The 20,738-nt window shown below is 48.9% G+C and overlaps 1 protein-coding gene across 1 annotated transcript in view; it reads left to right on the forward strand.

Moving 5' to 3' along the window:
- LOC127199925 (sedoheptulokinase) overlaps positions 1-20,738 on the forward strand; it is a 64,522-nt gene that overhangs the window by 38,772 nt on the left and 5,012 nt on the right. Inside the window, exons 2-15 of the mRNA XM_051157917.1 lie at positions 2,308-2,627; positions 3,357-3,523; positions 3,605-3,757; positions 4,187-4,327; positions 4,434-4,732; positions 5,645-5,824; positions 8,645-8,803; positions 10,705-10,800; positions 12,559-12,629; positions 15,170-15,335; positions 15,738-15,804; positions 18,731-19,053; positions 19,610-19,737; positions 20,370-20,485. Coding sequence (XP_051013874.1) covers positions 2,341-2,627; positions 3,357-3,523; positions 3,605-3,757; positions 4,187-4,327; positions 4,434-4,732; positions 5,645-5,824; positions 8,645-8,803; positions 10,705-10,800; positions 12,559-12,629; positions 15,170-15,335; positions 15,738-15,804; positions 18,731-19,053; positions 19,610-19,737; positions 20,370-20,485 — 2,353 coding nt within the window. The 5' untranslated portion in view covers positions 2,308-2,340. The remainder of the gene's footprint in view (positions 1-2,307; positions 2,628-3,356; positions 3,524-3,604; positions 3,758-4,186; positions 4,328-4,433; positions 4,733-5,644; positions 5,825-8,644; positions 8,804-10,704; positions 10,801-12,558; positions 12,630-15,169; positions 15,336-15,737; positions 15,805-18,730; positions 19,054-19,609; positions 19,738-20,369; positions 20,486-20,738) is intronic.

A 20,738-nucleotide genomic window follows, 5' to 3' on the forward strand; every position in this document is an offset into this window, starting at 1 on the left:
CTGACTGGTCGTGATTTTATCAATGGAGGTAATCTGTTGCCACAGGAATTGTATGAGGCAAGGGGCAAGCATCAAAATAAAACATAACATAATTAGAGGGCTAATGAGGCGTAAAAGCTAGGAAAACAAGGGGCTATTGAACCAATTTAATTGTTCAATGGGTTGAAATATATTAAGTATGCAGTTTTTTGAGGGTATTATCATTGGTTTCAAAAACACTTGATACATTTACATAAAGGTAACATTCTTTTCCCAATACCATGCCAGGCCCCATGCTTAGCAGTTATTAAGCCTAGTGTTCCTTTGTTTTAGAGCATAACCCTGGCAAGAGAGTTCATCTGTACTGGAGGGGCTCAGGGCTGTCAGCTGTAGATGCCATCGCCTGGTCGAGTTTGTTTTGGAGGTCTGGCCAGGTGTAGCATCTGAGCGAAGGCTGCTGGCATGATCCCAGCAGACTCAGGGGTGGCAGGTCCCGGGAGGGATATCTCTCATCTCTGTCTGATTTGTAGTAGTTTCTTCTTCCCCATAGAGATAGACCTGTGAAATGTGGACAAGGGAGTGTAAGCTGGCGGGGCAGGGCGGGGTTGTCTAAGAAAGGAGGTAATGCCCAAGTTAGCTGGTAACAGTGTGATGGGCAGCACATTAGTGGTCTATTGCTTTAGGCCTAGAAGAGAACCAGAGGGGTAGGGTGCACATTTGGTTGAAAAGGGAATGTCTGACAGGAGAGAACCGGTGAGATTTTTTTAGTGGTCCCAGGGTATAGAAGAATGGTATTAACTGGTACTGCTGCCAGCAAAGGTCTATTGCTGGATGCAGAAGAGACAAGTATTAGGATGGGTAGTGGAGGGAAGGAAGTCAGCAGCGTGTTGGATGTCACTGTTCTTTGTTGGCATTAGTTTGGAAGTACGGGTAGCACTGCAGAAAACAGGGGGCAGGTGCTGGAGGGATCTCAGCCCTGGGCCAGCAACATTTATCATTTATTCCATCTGTTTAAAATAGCTGAGATGAGCTGGGCGTGGTGGCGCACGCCTTTAATCCCAGCACTGGGGAGGCAGAGGCAGGCAGATCGCTGTGAGTTCGAGGCCAGCCTGGTCTACAAAGTGAGTCCAGGATGGCCAAGGCTTCTCTCTAACCTGGCTTGTATCCTTAGTATAAAATCTGGGAGGGTCTGGTTACCTTCTTCTTCTTCTTCTTCTTCTTCTTCTTCTTCTTCTTCTTCTTCTTCTTCTTCTTCTTCTTCTTCTTCTTCTTTTTTTTTGTCTTGTGGACAAGGGAGTCAGACAGTCCCAGGCCTGGAGTGTACATGAGCGGACCTGGTCTAAGCCTATCAGGGAGTAAAGCCTGCTGAATTCCTATGGAGAAGTTACCCTGGTCAAAGAGTTGGTCGCAGTTCTGGTTTATCAGTTGAGCAGGGGGCTGTTGTCCTTGTTGTCCTTGCTGTGATCCTACCTGTTGATCATTTATTTCAGTTTTCCTATTCTGAACAAGTGGAGGCACCATGGGGGCAAAAGCCCTTGATCCTGGAGAGACCTGAGCACCAGGGAGTGGATGGCCAAGCCATGGAGGGGAAGCATGAGAGACAGGATGGAAAAAAGTGTCAGCTCTCTCTTAAGTGGACCGCACCCACTTGAGGAGCTGGTTTCTCTCTAGAGACTCAGGTTTAGAACCTCTGTCAGTTCTACAGCAAATGATGCAACAAAGTCTAGGCTGGGAGGCTTGGAATATATTAATCTCACAAAAGTGACCCAACACACGAATAGATGCTGCACATGTGTGTGCACACACACCAATCCCCTCCGGACACAATTGCTGCCCCTGTGCGGAAGGACAACAGCGAGTGTGGCCGATGGCAGCCGGTCCAGCAGTTTATGCAGCACACATGGGGACGACATCTTCCTCTGTGAACACCGATGGTGTGGCTCATTAGGGCTTGGCCATCCTCATCGGCCTTACTACCGACTTCCTTCATGTTGCTTCTCTCCTCTGATATGGGGAGGCAGGAAGAGCCGACCAGGCAGCTGGGGCCCAGAGAATCTCAGGGATGGAAGGCTTCTGACCTCAGCACCAGAGCTTGCTGGCTCTGAGGTGGGGAGCTTGGTCACTGTGGCCACAGGGCCTGCTGAGCACTGCGGATCTGTCGGGGCCTGCTGAGGTGGGAGGCGCAGCCTTGAAAGCTTTAGTTCTGCGCAGTAGTACTAATTGGGTTTTGTGGTGTCCTGCTTCAGCTTTGACAAGGAGATTGGGGAGGGGATGAAAACTTGTGGTCCCCAGGATGGGCACAGACCTCATCTTTGTGGCTACCCGCAGGGTGCACACTGGGCCACAGAGGATCTGGAAAGGATGAAGAAATGGGACAGCTTAGAGTTGGGTGAATCTGAGTGCTCACCCCAAGAGAACTCCTGCCTGGACCCTCCAGACAGAGACCCTAACTCCAAGCCGCCTCCAGCCAAGCCCCACATCTTCACTTCCAAAAGTCACACCCGCCTTTTTGGGAAGGGTGACTCAGAGGAGGCTTCCCCTATGGATTGCCCTTATGAGGAAGGCGGCCTGGCCTCCTGCCCTATCATCACGGTCAGCTCTGTCGTCACTATCCAGAGGCCTGGGGATGGCCCTGCTGCCTGTGTCAGGTAAGTCTGGAGTTCGTCCCGTCCAAGACCCAAGTGGTTCTGCCAGTGGCAGTCCTGGCCATGGGGTAATGTCACAAAGTGCTTCTGCTCCTGGGCTAAATGTCACAGAGCTGGGGATCTGGGGATCTGGGGATCTGGGGATCTGGGGATCTGGGGATCTGGGGATCTGTCAGAGATGGTTGGCCCACACTCTTGTGACCTCACTGGACACACAGTCACAGGTGCTAGAGTGAGTGTATATACTGATCCTAGCTTCTAGCATATGCTAGGTCCCCAGGCCTGGAATGCTCACCAGCCCCAAATGCTTAGACTTCTCGTTCAAGGTTAGGATCTTGTGGGCTAAGAAGACAAACAGCTCAGATGAGGAGCCTACCTCTGAGGCAGGGCAGGGTGTTCACACAGAGTGGATTCTGGGTAGCATGAAGTTGTCTTTTCCTTTAGCAGGGGCCAAGCCAGCCCTGCCTAACTCCTCCAGGCTCCTGTCTCCTGAGCCCCAGAAGGAAGGCAGGAGGGCGGGGTAGAAGAAAAGGTGACAGTAGCAAAGACTTTTCCCATGCTGCCTACAGACAGGTCAGGGAATGGGGACAGGTGTACCCAGGGTCCCCATTACAGTGACATTTGTTTCCTAAATGGGCTGGTTTGCCTTGGGGTTTAACCATATTCCTTGAAAAACCCCAAAGGCTATAGGGGAGTGCTGGGGCTGAGATGACAGTGCGTTGTATTTCCCAGGCAGTCATCCCAGGACTCTGTCTCCAGCGGTGCTGAGAAGCTGCCCAGGCTCTATGATCGTAGGAGCATCTTTGAAGCTGTGGCTCAGAGTAACTGCCAGGAGCTGGAGAGCCTGCTGGCCTTCCTGCAGAAGAGCAAGAAGCGCCTGACTGACAGCGAGTTCAAAGGTGGTCCTGCGAGGGCTGCCTTTTCGGGAGGGGGGCTTTGGCAATATGCCTTGGTTTTCACCTTCCGCCTCTGCCTTTCAGACCCAGAGACCGGAAAGACCTGTCTGCTAAAAGCCATGCTCAATCTGCACAACGGGCAGAATGACACCATTGCTCTGCTCCTGGACATCGCCCGGCAGACTGACAGCCTGAAGCAGTTCGTAAACGCCAGCTACACAGATAGCTACTACAAGGGTGAGGTGGGGGTGGGCTGGGCCAGCTGCAACATAGCCCTGAGGGGATTGCCTACTCCCTGTCACTGGGTGGCTTTCCCCCATGGTTCTGAAACCTGCCCTTTCTCATCTGCAGTCTTCTCCTGCCATCCTGGGATCTCTGCTGCCCTCCTGCCCTCCTGCCCCTTGCTGTCACATCCTTTGCCTTCCTCCTTTCCTCTTCCCCCTCCTTTGCAGCTTGGTATTTTCTGTTCTGTTCTGTTCCTGCTTCAAGACTTTCCTGGCTTCATTTGTGGGATGCTGGTCTCCGACAGTGAGGGGTTGTGTAGGCATTTTCTGTGTGCTTCTTCCAGAAGCAATAGCTACCTGCCTAGGGCCCTTCCCTGGACACATCTCTCTGGGCCCCCACAGGCTGCAATCATGAGGCCAACCATGGGCATCCCCTCTGCAGGTCAGACAGCACTGCACATTGCCATTGAAAGGCGGAACATGGCACTGGTGACGCTCTTGGTGGAGAATGGAGCAGACGTCCAGGCTGCCGCTAACGGGGACTTCTTCAAGAAAACCAAAGGGAGGCCTGGCTTCTACTTTGGTAGGGAGGCCATGTGGCAGACATGAGGGAGCTAGAGGCCCAGTCATCTGGGGACTGGTCAGTCTCATTCCTGGGGCTCCAATTGGGGATCCTGTGTTGGCTGCAGGTGAGCTGCCCTTGTCTCTGGCTGCATGCACCAACCAGCTGGCCATTGTGAAGTTCCTGCTCCAGAACTCCTGGCAGCCAGCAGATATCAGTGCTGGGGATTCAGTGGGCAACACGGTGCTGCACGCGCTGGTGGAGGTGGCAGATAACACAGCCGACAACACCAAGTTTGTGACAAACATGTACAATGAGATCCTGATCCTGGGGGCCAAACTCCACCCTACGCTGAAGCTGGAAGAAATCACCAACAAGAAGGGGCTCACGCCGCTGGCTCTGGCTGCTAGCACTGGGAAGATTGGGGTAGGGTAGGGGCTTTGTTACCACAGGCAAGGAGGCTGGATAGAGAGGACTGTGTATGCAGGACTCTAATTCTGCCAGCTAATGGGGCTGTTAATGTGAGCCACAGGAGCTGTGAGCAGAGACCATGAAGGTTAGATGGCAGTTTCTAATTTCCAACTTTGTCACCGAGACACAAGGTGTGTGTGTGTCTAGCCTAGGTTGAGAGAAAAAGAGGCTATTGGCGCTTTACCAGGGTGAGCAAGATTTTTGGAATGACAGGGAGGCCCCAAGGGGGAATTTGTAGTTGATAAGTCTCCAGGCAAATCAGGGTCCCATGGATGATGTCAGGTCAGGCTGATGCTGTGCTTGAGTCACTCAGATTGCAGGGGAGGGGCTTTCTCAAGCAGAGATACTGGGAGCTGGCCCTGCCTACCACGTAAGCCCTGTAGGAGTCTGTCTATGGCTTTCCTTGCATTTCTTGGATTTTACACCCCCGCCCGTGCCCCCACGCTGTGTGTGTGTTTCACTCTGTAGCTCAGGCTGGCATATAATTTACTAGGCTGGTCTCAAGGTTGCAGCAATCCTCCTGTCCCAGCCTTCTGAGAGCTGGGATTACAGGCATGAACCACCACGGCTGGCTTGTTCCTTAGATTTTTGATGATTTCTTTCTGTCTTGACATTTTCTAGAAGGGGTCACCATTGTCCTTCACAGAAGGACTGTAAATCTTGTGGTCCTGGTGTAATGTTCCTGATGTGGGAGGTCAGAGGGGGAGCTAGCTGGCCAGTGGATCTTGATAGTGGGGAAATTGCTGGGACTTGGGCTGGGTGTCTGATGGAGCTGAGAAGCGGAGCCTGTTTACTGGAGCTCAGAGCCCACATGGGGAAGCAGTTCATGGCCTGGGCTGGCCTGATGTGCTCTCTTATGCGCTCCAGGTATTGGCCTACATTCTGCAGAGGGAGATCCACGAGCCTGAGTGCCGGCACCTGTCCAGGAAGTTCACTGAGTGGGCCTACGGGCCCGTGCACTCTTCACTGTATGACCTGTCCTGCATTGACACCTGTGAGAAGAACTCAGTTCTGGAAGCGATCGCCTACAGCAGCAGCGAGACCCCCGTGAGTGGCCAGGCCTAGGACGAGACGTAGCCAGCCGCCCACCCTGCCCTTGCTGGGGCTCCATCTGGCCTCTCACATAAACGCTGCTGCCAGGAGCCCGTGCCCTGTGTCCCTGTTCGCCCCGCCCCCCTTCCCATTGTGTTTTCCTTAGCAGACAAAGGCAGTTGTTAGCTCATAAAAATGAGACCATTTCAGAAGTACAGCATAAGGACTCCTTTGTACCATGTAAAAAGAAGCTCTCTTTTATACCATGTGTGTAAACAGGGCCATGCTCTACACACTGTAGCGTGAGCAGGCTTCCTCCTCGTTGGAGTGTTACATTAACACACAGACAATGCTATTGCCCAGCATTCAGTCCCACAGGACAGTCAGGCTCTTTGAAATTGCCCATCACACTGCAGACCACTCACACCAGCCTGAGAAATTTTTAGTGTATTATGCCCACTGTTTTCTTCTTCTTCTTCTTCTTCTTCTTCTTCTTCTTCTTCTTCTTCTTCTTCTTCTTCTTCTTCTTCTTCTTCTTCCTCCTCCTCCTCCTCCTCCTCCTCCTCCTCCTCCTCCTCTTCCTCCTCCTCCTCCCCCTCCTCCTCTTCTTCTTCTTCCTCCTCCCTTTCTTTCTTTCTTTCTTTCTTTCTTTCTTTCTTTCTTTCTTTCTTTCTTCTTTCTTTTTTTGGGATGGGGCTTGCTTTGCAGGCCAGGTAGGCCCTGGATTCCTGACCCTCCCCCTTCCAAAGTGCTAGGACAATAAATCCTGGGCTACCCCCACACCCCACCTCCCCCCCCTTCACACCCACCCCCCTCATCCCTCCTCCCCACAGTGAGGAGGAGCATTGTGATGCATTTACTGGCCTTTTGTAATTCTTTGGTGGGTCTCCTCTGGTTTATGACTCTCTGGAGTTCTGAATGAGTCAATCTTTTCTCTATTGCTCACTTGCAGTGTATTTTCGCTCCCTGTCTGTTTCTTGCCTTTTAATTTCGCATACAATACCCTTTACTTATAAAAGGTTTTCATTTTGATAGGGCCAAGCTACCTGGACTTTTTTCCTTTTTTTTTTTTTTTTTAATGGCTTCTGGGCTGTATGCCATGCTCTGAAGCCTGCTCTTTACAGTTACGGGGCGGCCCTTCTGTGATCTCTCTCCACTCTTTTGTAGGCATATTGTTTTGGCTTCTTCATTTGGAGTTTACTTTTGTATGCTGAGGGTGGCATTTTATTTAATATTTTTGGTTCTTACTGAGCAGCCTGTCCTACCTTCACTGGGTGAAAGGCCACTTCATCCACCCTCTCTTCCTAAGTGATAACTCCAAGCTCCATAAGTGGACTTGGGGCCTGAAGTCTCTGCTGGAGGCAGTGAGGGCTGCCATAGTGCCTCACTGGATGAAGTTGTATTTATAGGTCCAGAGTCCAAGGAAGGCGAGGCCTGGCCTATTTTGCCCTGTCAATCCCACCTGGGCTGCCATGTTGAGTCTGGCTTCTGAGTTCTCAAAAGGGTGGTGTGACTAGGGAAAGGCCTCACTACACACTGAGGAATTTAACCCACCAACAATTCATGTCCCCAGTGTTTTCTGGGGGCAGGAGTGTAGGCTGCTCGTGGGGACATTGGGCTTGAGCTGGTACACGGGTAGAAGGCAGAGGCGACCAGTTGACTTCAAATTACAGTCATCTCTGCAGTTAACATCTCTTTAGAGGCTTTTGATGGAGTGGGGGGAACTTCCTATTCCCCAAAGTATTCAAGGAGTCACACAACAGGGCCTCTGTGGTAGAGCTCAAGCTTGGGCTGGGTTTGGACTCCAGCGCTGGAGAGAGGCTTGGACAAAGCTGCTGCAGGCTCACCTCATCTGTTATACACGTTAGGTCCTGTGAGCCTCCAAGCCTTTGGATATGAGATTTTGGCCTAAAGCATACTTTAAATGGCAGTGTTTGGCGCCGTTCCCCCTGTGGGTCCCTCATATATCATGCATGAGTAATTGCCACCTCTGCCTGACCCAGGGCTACAAACAGGAGAAATAAAAAAATGTAGAAGCAAGCCCCAAGCTTCCTAGAACCATCTTCTTGTTGTCTGCAGGTGAAGAGAGCTAGTTGCTAGAGAGAATGGGATTAGAATGTTGGGAGATACAGACGTCTTTAAGTGAGCACTAAGGTCGGTGGTTCTCAGTCTTTCCTTTTTTTTCTTTTTAAGATTTATTTATTTATTTATTTATTTATTTATTTATTTATTTATTTATTATGTATACAGAGCATATTAGGCCACATTATAGATGGTTGTGAACCACCATGTGGTTGCTGGGAATCGAACTCAGAACCTCTGGAAAAGCAGTCAGTGTTCTTAACCGCTGAGCCATCTCTCCAGCCCCCTCAGTCTTTCTAATATTGCAACCCTTTAATACAGTTCCTCGTGGTGTGGTGACTCCCCAAGCATAGTTTTTTTTTTTTTTGCTACTTCATAGCTGTAATTTTGCTACTGTTATGAGTTGTAACGCAAGTACAATGTGTTTTCTGATGGTTTAGGTGACCCTTGTAAAAGCATCGTTTAACTCTCAGGTTGAGAACTGCTGACTTAGGGCTCGCCCAGTTTCTTACCCGCCCCTGTACTCATGGAGACTGAAGCTAAGAGAGTGGGGCACTGAAGGAACCACAGCAGAGCAGGGACCAACCCAAGGCCCAGACCTCTGGTGACTCTTGATTGCTTGGCAAGCTGAGGGGACAAACATTCTTTCTTGACTGTGTAGGCAACACAGGTGGGAGGAGTACCACAGGCTGGGGTGGCTATCCAGGTAGTTGCTGGTACAGGAATGAGCCTCTGTTCTCTCTGCTCCCATAGAACCGCCACGACATGCTTCTGGTGGAACCCTTGAACCGACTCCTGCAGGACAAGTGGGACAGATTTGTCAAGCGCACCTTCTACTTCAACTTCTTTGTCTACTGCTTGTACATGACCGTCTTCACCACAGCTGCCTACTATCGGCCCGTGGAAGGCTTGGTGCGGCCAGCAGCATGGGCCCGGTTTGGGGGTTGGGGTTGAGGTGGGGCACTCTCCTAAGATGCTGTAAGCTCTAGGCCCGGAACATGCCTGGGACCCACTTCCTAGCTCACTGAGAGGTGGAAAGGCTGCCTGGAGAGCCTGGCTTCTCCAGCCTCAGTTTCTCTCTTGCAGGCTGTCCCATGCCTAGACTTTGTCTTTTCAGTCTGTGGTCCTGGGAGGTTGAGCATGTGAGCCCTGACTATCGGGACGCAGGCCCGGGGAGGCAGCTGCCCCTGGGCTGGGTGTCTGCAGACCATGGGGTGGTGCAAGGCCCAGTTCCATTGCCTCCTGCTGGCCTGCACTATTCGGTTCACCTGCTTGTTACAAAAAACAACTTGCTCCCTATACCTGTGCCCTTGAGTACTTCCTTTGTGCTAGGCTGTAGCTCAGCTTAGGGAGAGACTCTCTAGCCTCCTCGGAGCTATGGACTTCATTGTGTTTCTGAATCAAGCCCTTCTTGTCTATTACCCAGAGCACTAATTTCCCACCATATACCTAGAGAATTTTGCCTGTGAATTTAGCTTAAAAGCTAGAGTTCCGTGTATGAAAGGTATTTAGTGGCTTCATTTTAAAAGACAAGAAAATGGTTATGGATGTAACTCAATGGCCCAGTGCTTGCCTAGGATGGGCAAGGCCTCATGTTTGAGTCCCAGCACTCTAGCATTGTAACAAGATAACAAAAAGAAAGAATGCCTACATTTTTTAGAGAAAGACAGAGAGAGAGAGAGAGAGAGAGAGAGAGAGAGAGAGAGAGAGAGAGAGAGAGACAGAGACAGAGAGAGACAGAGACAGAGAGAGACAGAGACAGAGAGAGACAGAGACAGAGAGAGACAGAGACAGAGACAGAGACAGACAGACAGAGAGCAAGAGAGGGAGAGAGAAGAGAGAGAGAAGAGAGAGAGAGAGAGAGAGAAAGAGAGAGAGACAGAGAGAGAGAGAGAAAGAGAGAGAGACAGAGAGAGAGACAGAGAGAGAGACAGAGAGAGAGACAGAGACAGAGAGAGACAGAGAGAGACAGAGACAGAGAGAGAGACAGACAGACAGAGAGCAAGAGAGGGAGAGAGAAGAGAGAGAGAGAAGAGATAGGGGGCTGGGGAGAGAGGAGAAATATGTTAATAAGTAAGATAAGGGACTAAGCTAGTGCTTGTAAAACACCAATGGCCGCTAAGCATGAGGGCTGTAAACACGGGTGTGTGGAGGACAATCCCCCCTTGCCCCATCCATGGGGAACTTTGACCTTACTTGCTAGTAGAGCAGCTGGGCACCACAAGCTGTGGGAAGAACGGGATTCCCAGTGCTCTAGATCTGTGGGAGCACCTCCACCTACCCTGTCACCTGCTGGCATCCGCTCAGAGCCCTGGGCAGGACATTGCTTGGGAGACAGCACAGCACCGGAAGGATCCTCTGATACCTAGAGACTAGGGGAAGCAGGTCTTACAGAGGGAGCTGCTTGCAGGTGTCCCATGAGAACTCATTTGTCTTTGGGCTTCTCTCTTTAAATCATTATTGTTGTTTTCTGTGCATGCACAAGCTCGTAAATGCATGCATAGGTGCCACAGTGCACATGTGGAGACTGGAATTGGAAGAAAAAAAAAACCCAGATATTAGGAATCAGCTCTGTCCTTTCACAATGGGTTCTGGGGACCAAAACCAGTTCTCAGGCTCGTGTGGAGGAGCATGCTTCTACCTGTGGCGTCATCTTGCCAGGCCTCTATTTCTCTCTCTTAATGGAGGCTTGGCTTCTAGGCAGGAGCCAAGTCTTAATCGTGAGGCTTGGTATCTGGTGGCACCTGGTGAATGTTTGGTGAATGATTGAATGAGTGAGTGAATGGGGTAGCCAGCTTCCCTGTGCCTCACAGCCCCCCTATAAGCTGAAGAACACCGTCGGGGACTATTTCCGAGTCACTGGAGAGATCCTGTCTGTGTTGGGAGGAGTCTACTTCTTCTTCCGAGGGGTAAGCATTCCTTCACAAACTGCCGGTTTCTACTATTGCTGACAAAAGCCAAGAGAGCTACGGAGAGGTGAGTGGGTGAAGCTGAGAATCCTTCTGGTGTTCATGGCTGGGTTTTGGGACCACCCTGTGTATTCCTAAGGGCACATGGTAATCAAACAACACAGGGCAGATCTCCACCACGAAGTTTCATGGCTGTTCTTGTGAAGAGGTCTTTTCTTTGACTGCCTGGCCAACAAGCCCCAAGGGCCCTTCTACCCAGCACACCCTACCCAGCACTAATCTAACAGATGTGTAATGCTGTTGCCCCTGGCTTTTGACCCATGGATACTGGTCGTCTTGCTCGCACAGAAAGCACTTTCCTGACTGTAGCATCTCCTCAGGCCCTGGGACCTTTTCTTTGAACACGGGGCCTGCTTTTAGACTTGCATGTCAACTTCTCTGCAAAAACTAGAACTTAGGGAATACATGGTTTATGCTTTTTAGTTTCACTTTCCTTGAGTAACACTCAAGAGGGGTGAGGACTCAGGTCCATGAAAAGAGATCTGAATTCAGAATTTGAAATCATTATGATTATTTTTTTGACATGCGGTTTCTCTATGTAACCTTGCTTGCCTTGAATTCTTGATCTTGCTTTAACTTTGGGATGACAGGTGTGTACCACTACACCTGGTTACAGCATTGTGATTTTTTTTTTCTTTTTCGAGACAGGGTTTCTCTGGGTAGCCTCGGCTGTCCTAGACTCACTTTGTAGAGCAGGCTTCCCTCGAACTCACAGTGATTCTCCTGCCTCTGCCTCTTGAGTTCTGGGATTAAAGCGTGTACCACCATGCCTGGTATTTGATCACTGTGATCTTAACATCTAAACTTCTTGGTTTAAGCCACATTTTTTTTAAAAAGTGATTTACTGTCTTAGTTACTTTTCCATTGCTGTGATGAGCCACCATGAACAAAGTGACTTACAGAAAAAAAAAGAGTTTATTTGTCCTTATGGTTTCAGAGGGTTAGAATCCATGATGGAGGAATGGAGGTTGCAGGTGGCAGGTAGCCATGACACACCTCCTCCAACAAGACCACACTTCCTAACCCTTCCCAGACAGTTCCACCAACTGGGGACAAAGCATTCAAACATATGAGCCTGCGAGGCCGACTGTCACACTTACTTTTATGGAATCCTTATAAATCACTGGACTTTGTCTTCATGGAAACACTGTCTTTTCATAGTTGTAACTTATGCTATCAAAAAATATAAAGCCCCAGCAGTAAGTGGACACCTCTTAGCAAACAGCAGGTTAATCTGGGGGGGGGGGACACAAATGTGTGTAGGTATTTTGGAGAGGATTTCCCAGCCACCAAAGGTTGATTTGGCTAGTTAGTTCAGTTGTGGCTACATAAAGGATTTTTACTGTGACGTCATGCTCATTTATAGAAAAGGAAGGTGATGGTGGGAGAACAAATGTCAAGAAAAGACGCTTCTCAACGCTGTCATAGGATCACAGCAGTGGATAGAATTTTGGTGATCTTTTTCTTCCCGAATTGCCTTCTAGATCCACTGGTGGCTGCAGTAAGAATTGTTAAAGCTCTCCATGAGTCACAGAACGTCAGTCACTCACCACATTAGGCCAGATTACTACTGCTCCATTCTTTATTCTCTCTGCTGGAATGCGCTCCAGTGTTCCAGTGTTGTGACACTTTGAAAGCATGCCACGTTCAGTCACGTCTAACACTTCCCAGAAACTTACTCTGCCTGTTTGCTTGCAGATTCAGTATTTCCTACAGAGGCGGCCGTCCCTCAGGAGTTTGCTTGTGGACAGCTACAGTGAGACACTTTTGTAAGTGATGCTTTGTGCTCTGTTTGACCTCCTGGGGTAACTGAAGTTAGTTCCCTCTCATTCTCTCACCTATGTTTGAACAGCCACATAGTAGGGCCTCAGGAAGCATGGTGAAGCAATGGTGGGAGGCACTCAACCCATATTCATCAGATGAATATCAGCTGTTGTTTATTCTGCCAGCTAAGTACCAGGTACTGGGGTTGATGGACTGTGTCACAGGTCACATGATTTATGGCTGCAGTTAGATGTTCCTTTCTTTATGTCATCCATGGCTTGTGTATCCCTCTTCCATTCACTGGGTCAACACTGGGAGATGGAGGTTCTTGCTTTCAAGAATTTCTAGTCCTTAAGGCAGAGTTTTTCATCCCAGCTGCACAGACATCTTGGAATAGATAATTCACAGTTGGTGGGAAAGGGGTTATCCTGGGCACCGGGGGTTTAGCAGCCTCCGTGGCCTCTACCCACTAGATGCCTGTAGCTTTCCCCTGTCTTCCAGGCTTGACTATATCTGCAGACAGATATGGACAAAGGTCCTCTTGTAGGTGTGGGTGGCTGTGGCAGTGGGGGTGGTGTGGCTCCTGTTTGAGAGCCATTGACTTTAGAAGAGACAGATAAGCAAAGGCACAGGTGTTGCAGAGAGCCTCTGCTCACAGGGTAAGCTAGAACCTGCACAGCTCATCCTGCACATAGGGCTCCCGACCTCAGCTCTCCTGGGATCTTGCCTTAAACTCTCTTCTGATGCTCAGTGTTTCCTTAGTCCTGGGGCTTCTCTTTCTCATTTCTGGTGTGGCCAAGGATCTGATTTCTAGTGCTGTTGTGATTAGACTGTTTCTAGGACTCATAAACCTCATGTTCACACCCTAATCTTCAGAGCTTTTATTTCAGTCCCAAAGGGCAAGCTTAAGCTATAGGGTCTATAGCAACTGGTTATCACAATACTAACTTCCCCCAAAGAAGAAGTGTTCCCCTACAAAGCATTATACCAGTAGACTCAAGATTCCATTTCTAGAAGGTATAGATACCATTGTATTTATGTTAACACACACACACACACACACACACACACACTTGTACACATACACATTCACACACTTGCATACACGCACACATATATAGTGCTTTTATTTTATCAAAACTACTCATATATATTAATGAAAATCACAAGACTACAAAAGTGCTTCCACCCCAAACCAATTGCTTTTCCCAAGCCTTCCCATTCCCTGAAACCCTCTGTCCTTGGGCTCTTCTGATGCCGATAAGGATTTAGTACCCTCCTCCCCATCAACTTCCCCTCTTTCATCATTCCAATGCAATTGTATAATATTTTTATTTTATTCAGTAATCAACATTTGCATTCTTATGACTTTGTAAAGATTGGCATAATTTTGTAAATAAATAAATTGGCAAAATATTGTAAATAAGCGTTGAAAATGCTTCATAATAGTCCTATTACATTTTGTTTCTTTTGAAGCTAATTGCCTTAATTTTCACCTGTTTAGTTTTCTTTGTACATACTGCTAATTCTTAAAGCAGGTGCAATTTTCCTCAAAAATCAAGCTTATACATTATAACACATGGTCAAATCACTTTTTTCCCCTTGAGGGATTTCTATTTATTTATTCATTTATTTATTTGTTCATTTACTCACTTTACAGTTTGATCCCAGGCCCCGCCCTCCTCTCCTCTCAATCCCACCCTCATGCCCCCTCCCTCCTTTCCCCCCTCTCCTTTTTCTCAGAGAAGGGGAGGCCTCCAAGAGGTACCAACCAACCCTGGTGCCTCAAGTTGCAGCAGGACTAAGCACATCCTCTTCCACTGAGGCCAGACAAGGCAGCTCAGCTAGAGGAAAGGAAACTGAAGGCAGGCGGCAGAGTCACAGGCAGCTGCTACTGAGGGATTTCTTTCTAGAGGCAGGGTCTTGCTATGTAGCCCAACCTGGCCCCTAGTCTAACTCACAAAAGCCTCCTGCCTTTGCTTCTGGAGTGCTGGGCTGACAGATGTATACTACCATACCCTGTTTCCTGTTTTGCTTTCTTACTCAGTTGTTCTCCCAGTCTGATCTGTCTTTTCACTCTGGCACTTCTGTCTGTTGCCAGCCTCAGAATTCTCACAGCCTCGTCTCCTCACATCTTCCTCTTTCTTGACATATTCTTGTTTCCTCGCACAACCTTCAGTATTTTCAGTGCAGTAGTCTTGAGGGGGAAGCTCCTGATCCTGTAGAGTGCCAACTCAGCTGGTTGCTGTAGTCAATACATTTCTCACTTATATATTTCAATGTGCGATGAGTCATGCAGGATACAACTGTCATAAATCAAGGAATGTCTATACTATATTTACGTTGTGCTTCTAAGAATAAGATTTTGTCTCCCAACCTGCCATGCGTTTTCCTCTTTGTGCTTGCTGAGAAGGTTGGCTAACAGATGCAGGGCAGCCCCCACCCCAGCTCCTGAGTGGCTGCATTCTCGCTCTTCCCATTCTCGAAGCCCAAGGCCTTTTGTTCCTGGCTCCTCTAAGTTGAATGACTTTGCCTCTGCCCTCAGCTTTGTACAGTCGCTGTTCATGTTGGTGTCTGTGGTACTGTACTTCGGCCAACGCAAGGAGTACGTGGCATCCATGGTGTTTTCCCTGGCCCTGGGCTGGACCAACATGGTGTACTATACCCGAGGATTCCAGCAGATGGGCATCTATGCTGTCATGATTGAGAAGGTGGGTTCCCAAGTGTGTTTTCCACAGAGCCCCATTTGCCCCATAGTGAGATACTGTCCCATCCACTTGTTCAGCCTTTCTGTATCCTCCGGGGAGCTATTGGCTTAGCTCTTAGCCTATTTATTCCCCAAGAATCAAGCAACCTGGCATTGACTCTAACATGGAGGCTTTCTTTAAATTTGTTGCCTTTGCATCTTGAACTGCCATCTCCCAACCTGAGCAAAAGTTGTGGGAGAGTTGTGAGTGATTCCTTCATGATGTCTCAGCTGAAAACCATGGAATCCAGCCCTCTGCAGTTTCGTGTCACTTGTCCTCTGGCCACTCGGGGCTGCTGCAGCCAGGTCATTCCTCTATCCCTCCTGGGGCTGGGCTTGCCTTTCATGAGCCTGCTCTTTCCTGCAGATGATCCTCAGAGACCTGTGTCGATTTATGTTCGTCTACCTCGTGTTTTTGTTTGGATTTTCCACAGGTAACAGGCTGAGTCAAGCTGGTGGGTGGGTAGGCCTGTTGCTCATCTGACCTCCCCAGGGCTCTGCAAGGCTTGGATGGGAGGAGCCAGGTGGGGAAGACAGGTGCATGTTTGTAGGTGACAGAGTAGGCAGAGAGAACACAAATCAGCATGAGCCAGCTCCTGGAAGCGTGATTTATGAGATGTACTCAGTCGTTTTAGAGATACTGTGCTACTTGCTTGCCATATAAGTACATTTTTGCCCAGTTTTTTTTCCTTTTTTTATTAATTTATTCAAATTACATCTGTTGTTAGCCCAGCCCTTGTATCCTCCCATTCCTCCCTCCCGCTTCTCCCCCTATTCCCCTCCCCCATGTCTGTGACTGAGAGGGACCTCCTCCCCCTGTATATGCTCATAGGGTATCGAGTCTCTTCTTGATGACCTATTATCCTTCCTCTGAGTGCCACCAGGCATCCCCATCCAAGGGACATGGTCAAATATGGGGCACCAGAGTTTGTGTGAAAGTCAGATCTCCTTCTCCACTTAACGGTGGAGAATGTCCTGTCCATCGGCTACTCTGGGTAGGGGTTCGAAGTTTACTGCCTATATTTTCCTTGGCTGGTGCCATAGTTTGAGGAGGACCCCAGGGCCCAGACCTGCCTGTAGTTTTCCAGGACCCTCTGGATCCTTCTATTTCCTCATTCTCCCAGGCTTCTCACACCTAAAGTCTCAATAGGATGTCCTCCCCTCTGACCCACTTTCCTGGTAGGTAAAGTTTTTCATGGGGACGTACCCCTTGGACTAGTGTCTCGATATAACTGAGTATATACCATTTAACTCTTTTTTCTTCTGCGTGAACTCACTCATTATGATAATTTCTAGTTCAATCCATTTGTCTACAAATTTCGGAAATTCTTTGTTTTTAATAGCTGAGTAGTATTCCATAGTGTAAATGTACCACAGTTTCTTTCTTTTTATTTATTTTTTATTTTTTTTATTAATTTATTCTTGTTACATCTCAATGTTTATCCCATCCCTTGTATCCTCCCATTTCTCCCTCCCCACCCCATTTTCCCATTATTCCCCTCCCCTATGACTGTTCCTGAGGGGGATTACCTCCCCCTGTATATTCTCATAGGGTATCAAGTCTCCTCTTGGCAACCTGCTATCCTTCCTCTGAGTGCCACCAGGTCTCCCCCTCTAGGGGACATGGTCAAATGTGAGGCACCAGAGTACATGAGAAAGTCATATCACACTCTCCACTCAACTGTGGAGAATGTTCTGACCATTGGCTAGATCTGGGAAGGGGTTTAAAGTTTACCTCCTGTATTGTCCTTGACTGGTGCCTTAGTTTGAGCGGGACCCCTGGGCCCAAATCTGCCTATCATATTGTTCTACTTGTAGATTTCTAGGACCCTCTGGATCCTTTTATTTTGCTATTCTCCCATGCGTCTCTCATTTAGAGTCCCAATAGGATGCCCTCCCCTCTGTCCCAGTTTCCTGGTAAGTGAAGGCTTTCGGTACCACAGTTTCTTTATCCATTCTTCTACTGAGGGACACGTAGGCTGTTTCCATGTTCTGGCTATTATGAATAATTTTGCCCAGTTTTTAATCCAACTTATTTCAACACTAGTTCAGACCCAGAGGAAAGTTTTAAGAGTCATAAGAATGACCTCTCTCTTCCTCTTATCCAGAGCCCCCAGTTTTACCATTAAAAAAATCTGTCTTTCGCTTCCCTCTCTCTGTCTCTTTGTCTCTCTTTTCCTTTCCTTCTCTAGTCCTCCCTCCTTTGTATCCTCTCTTCCTTCCTTTATTTATTTTTTTTCTCCTCACACTGGAGATAAAACCTAGGGTCTAATCCTGGCAGGCAAGTGCCCAATCGCATCATTCCCTGGCATCTTATCATAAGGAAGAACTTGTCTTCTTCTCCACAATTCAACTTTTTGGTAAGAATGGATGGCCTCGGGGTTATTTTTTAACTCTGTCTAGATTCTCAGTATTACATGAATCATAATCTTTTTCTATCATGAGTTATTTTGAAGCTGAGATACGGCCCCCGGGCGGCCCTTAAAGCCAGATCCTTGGGCCCTTTAGTTGATCCACATCCTGTCCTCAACACATGCGTTGTCTCAGTCCTCGGCTGACTCTTGCAGTTATGCGGTTCCCAAGGCATGCCCATCTCTGCTCCCACCCTGCAGTTTATTTTAGAATTCTTGTCCAGTAGAGATGAGCTTCCGTGTCTAGGAGGAGGGGCCTCATGGGGATGGGTTGTGGCACTTGAGCTGAAGCTCTGCGTACCAGTACAAGAAGGGATTGTGCTTGGCGGTTCTCGGGTATTGGCATGTGGTAAGAACAGCACACAGCTGCGTAGCCACTTTCAGGCTCTGTACTATACTTCCAAAGAAGAATGTCCCCTGCTTTGAACTTCTTGTCATCCATGGCTCTAGAGTGGACCTGGAAAGACAGGGTATGGCTGGTAAAGTGAGCCAGCCTGTCTTGTGAGGTTGAGCAGGTTGTATATTACACATAGGCCTTTATATGTACGCGACTTTGCGTGTTTCTTCAAATACTCCTTTAAAAAAAACTAGATCATGATAAAGCTCTTATCATAACAAAGCAGTGTCTTTTTAAAAAAATATTTTATTTAATTTTAATGTGCCTTAGTATGAGAGTATCAGATCTTGGAGTTACAGACAGTTGTGAGCTGCCATGTGGGTGCTGGGAATTGAACCCGGGTCCTTTGGAAGAGCAGGCAGTGCTCTTAACCACTGAGCCATCTCTCCAGCCCTGGCAAAGCAGTGTGTCTTATTACAGTTTTCTGACATCCTGGGAGTGCGGAGGTGCTACATGGCTGAGTGGCCTTCCTGCTGCAGGGTGCTGGGGTAGAAGAAGGGTCTGGGGTCTTGGTGCCCATCCACCCACACCCCTTTCTCCTGTGACCTGTAGCTGTAGTGACACTGATTGAAGACGGCAAGAACAACTCCGTGCCATCGGAGGCTGAAATACACAAGTGGTGTGGGCCTTGCTGCAAGTCAAAGTACAATTCCTACAACAGCCTGTACTCCACCTGCCTGGAGCTGTTCAAGTTCACCATCGGCATGGGCGACCTGGAGTTCACCGAGAACTACGACTTCAAGGCTGTCTTCATCATCCTGTTACTAGCCTATGTGGTCCTCACCTACATCCTCCTGCTCAACATGCTTATTGCTCTCATGGGTGAGACTGTCAACAAGATCGCTCAAGAGAGCAAGAACATCTGGAAGCTGCAGGTGGGTGGCAGAGTGGAGCAGCCTGGAGGCTGTTGACCTTTCCTTCTGCCTGTTACACAGTGGTGCGCATGAGCCACTGTAGGGTGGAGGAGGGGCCAGGAAGCCCAATCGGGTCCAGGGATCCTCATCAGTATCACCCCATTGGGATACTCCCTTCCCATGGCATCCCTGTTGTCTACCATCTACATGCAGTCCAGTGAGCCTAGCTGGCACTCACAGATACTTTATTTGGCCTGGGGCTGAGCAATCCCAAAGCAGTGACATCTGGAGATGTCATCTATCTGTGTTTCAGGTCACACAGGTGGCAGGTAGCTGAGTTAGGGTTTAGACACGTCAGTCTTGACTATGACCTCACCCAGTACCCCATGTGGTTACTCTTTCTGGATTCATAGGGTTGCCTTCCTGGACCCAACAGGTGGTCACCAGGCATAGGCACGCTTGGCTGGTCTCCTTCATGGAGCATGTGCCTGCCACACATTAGTAGGAGGTTCCTGGGGATGAGAGAGATTCTAGAGAGACTGATCCAGGCTGGTGGCCTGTTCCACTTTCCTGTCAGAGAGCCATCACCATCCTGGATACAGAGAAGAGCTTCCTGAAGTGCATGAGGAGGGCCTTCCGTTCTGGCAAGCTGCTGCAGGTGGGCTTCACGCCTGATGGCAAGGATGACTACCGGTGGTGTTTCAGGTAGGCCCAAGCAGGTGTCAAAGCTGAGAGAAGCTCCTGGTCTCAGTCCTGGGCATGGGGAACCCATATGGAGCAAGATGAGGGCATAGTAGACCAGGCTCAGGCTCCCTCAGGCCTAGTCATAGGAGTAGGGACCTCTCAAGGCCAGAGCAGGTTCCCAGGACCACCATAGGACTCAGGTATGGGCACAGGACACCCACCTCAGATCTCAGGAGGTAGGACTTCCAACATTAAGAACTGAAAAAAAAAAAAAAAAAAAAAAAGCCAGGCGTGGTGGCGCATGCCTTTAATCCCAGCACTCAGGAGGCAGAGGCAGGCTGTGAGTTCGAGGCCAACTTAGTCTACAAAGTGAGTCCAGGACAGCCAAGACTACACAGAGAAACCTGTCTTGAAAAACAAAAACAAAAACAAACAAACAACTGAAAAAACTTAGGTGTCCAAAAATGACTACCCGGTGAACAGAGCCAAACCCATGAACCCAGTGGTTAAACTTCTTGGACTTGTGTGTTGGGGGAGGAGAGGTGTCCATAAAACAAGCCCTGGCTGTTTCTCCACTTGTTATGTCTTCATCCGATATGAAGGCCGTTCAGCCTTAGACAGCTGGCCTCCCAGACCCTGTTCCCTCCCCACAGGGTGGATGAGGTGAACTGGACTACCTGGAACACCAACGTGGGCATCATCAATGAAGACCCAGGCAACTGTGAGGGCGTCAAGCGTACCCTGAGCTTCTCCCTGAGGTCAGGCCGAGGTGAGGTGTGATGGGTGCTACCACCGTAGGGAGGCAGGAGCCTGACACTGGGTAGGCGGGTTTCCTACTCCATGTTGGCCTTCCTCACATAAGAGGTGGACTGTGTAGCAGCAACAGCTGCCAGTCTATGCTTAGTAATGTGCATGACTGCTCAGTGACATGTTTAGCGGCCAGTGCATGTCCTCAAACACACCTGTGCAGTACTGGTAGAATAGAAGCTCCTCGGATTTATTACACATTTGATTTCAAATAA

The sequence above is a fragment of the Acomys russatus genome, chromosome 16 (genome assembly GCF_903995435.1).
Source record: "Acomys russatus chromosome 16, mAcoRus1.1, whole genome shotgun sequence".
Classification (NCBI taxonomy): domain Eukaryota; kingdom Metazoa; phylum Chordata; class Mammalia; order Rodentia; family Muridae; genus Acomys; species Acomys russatus.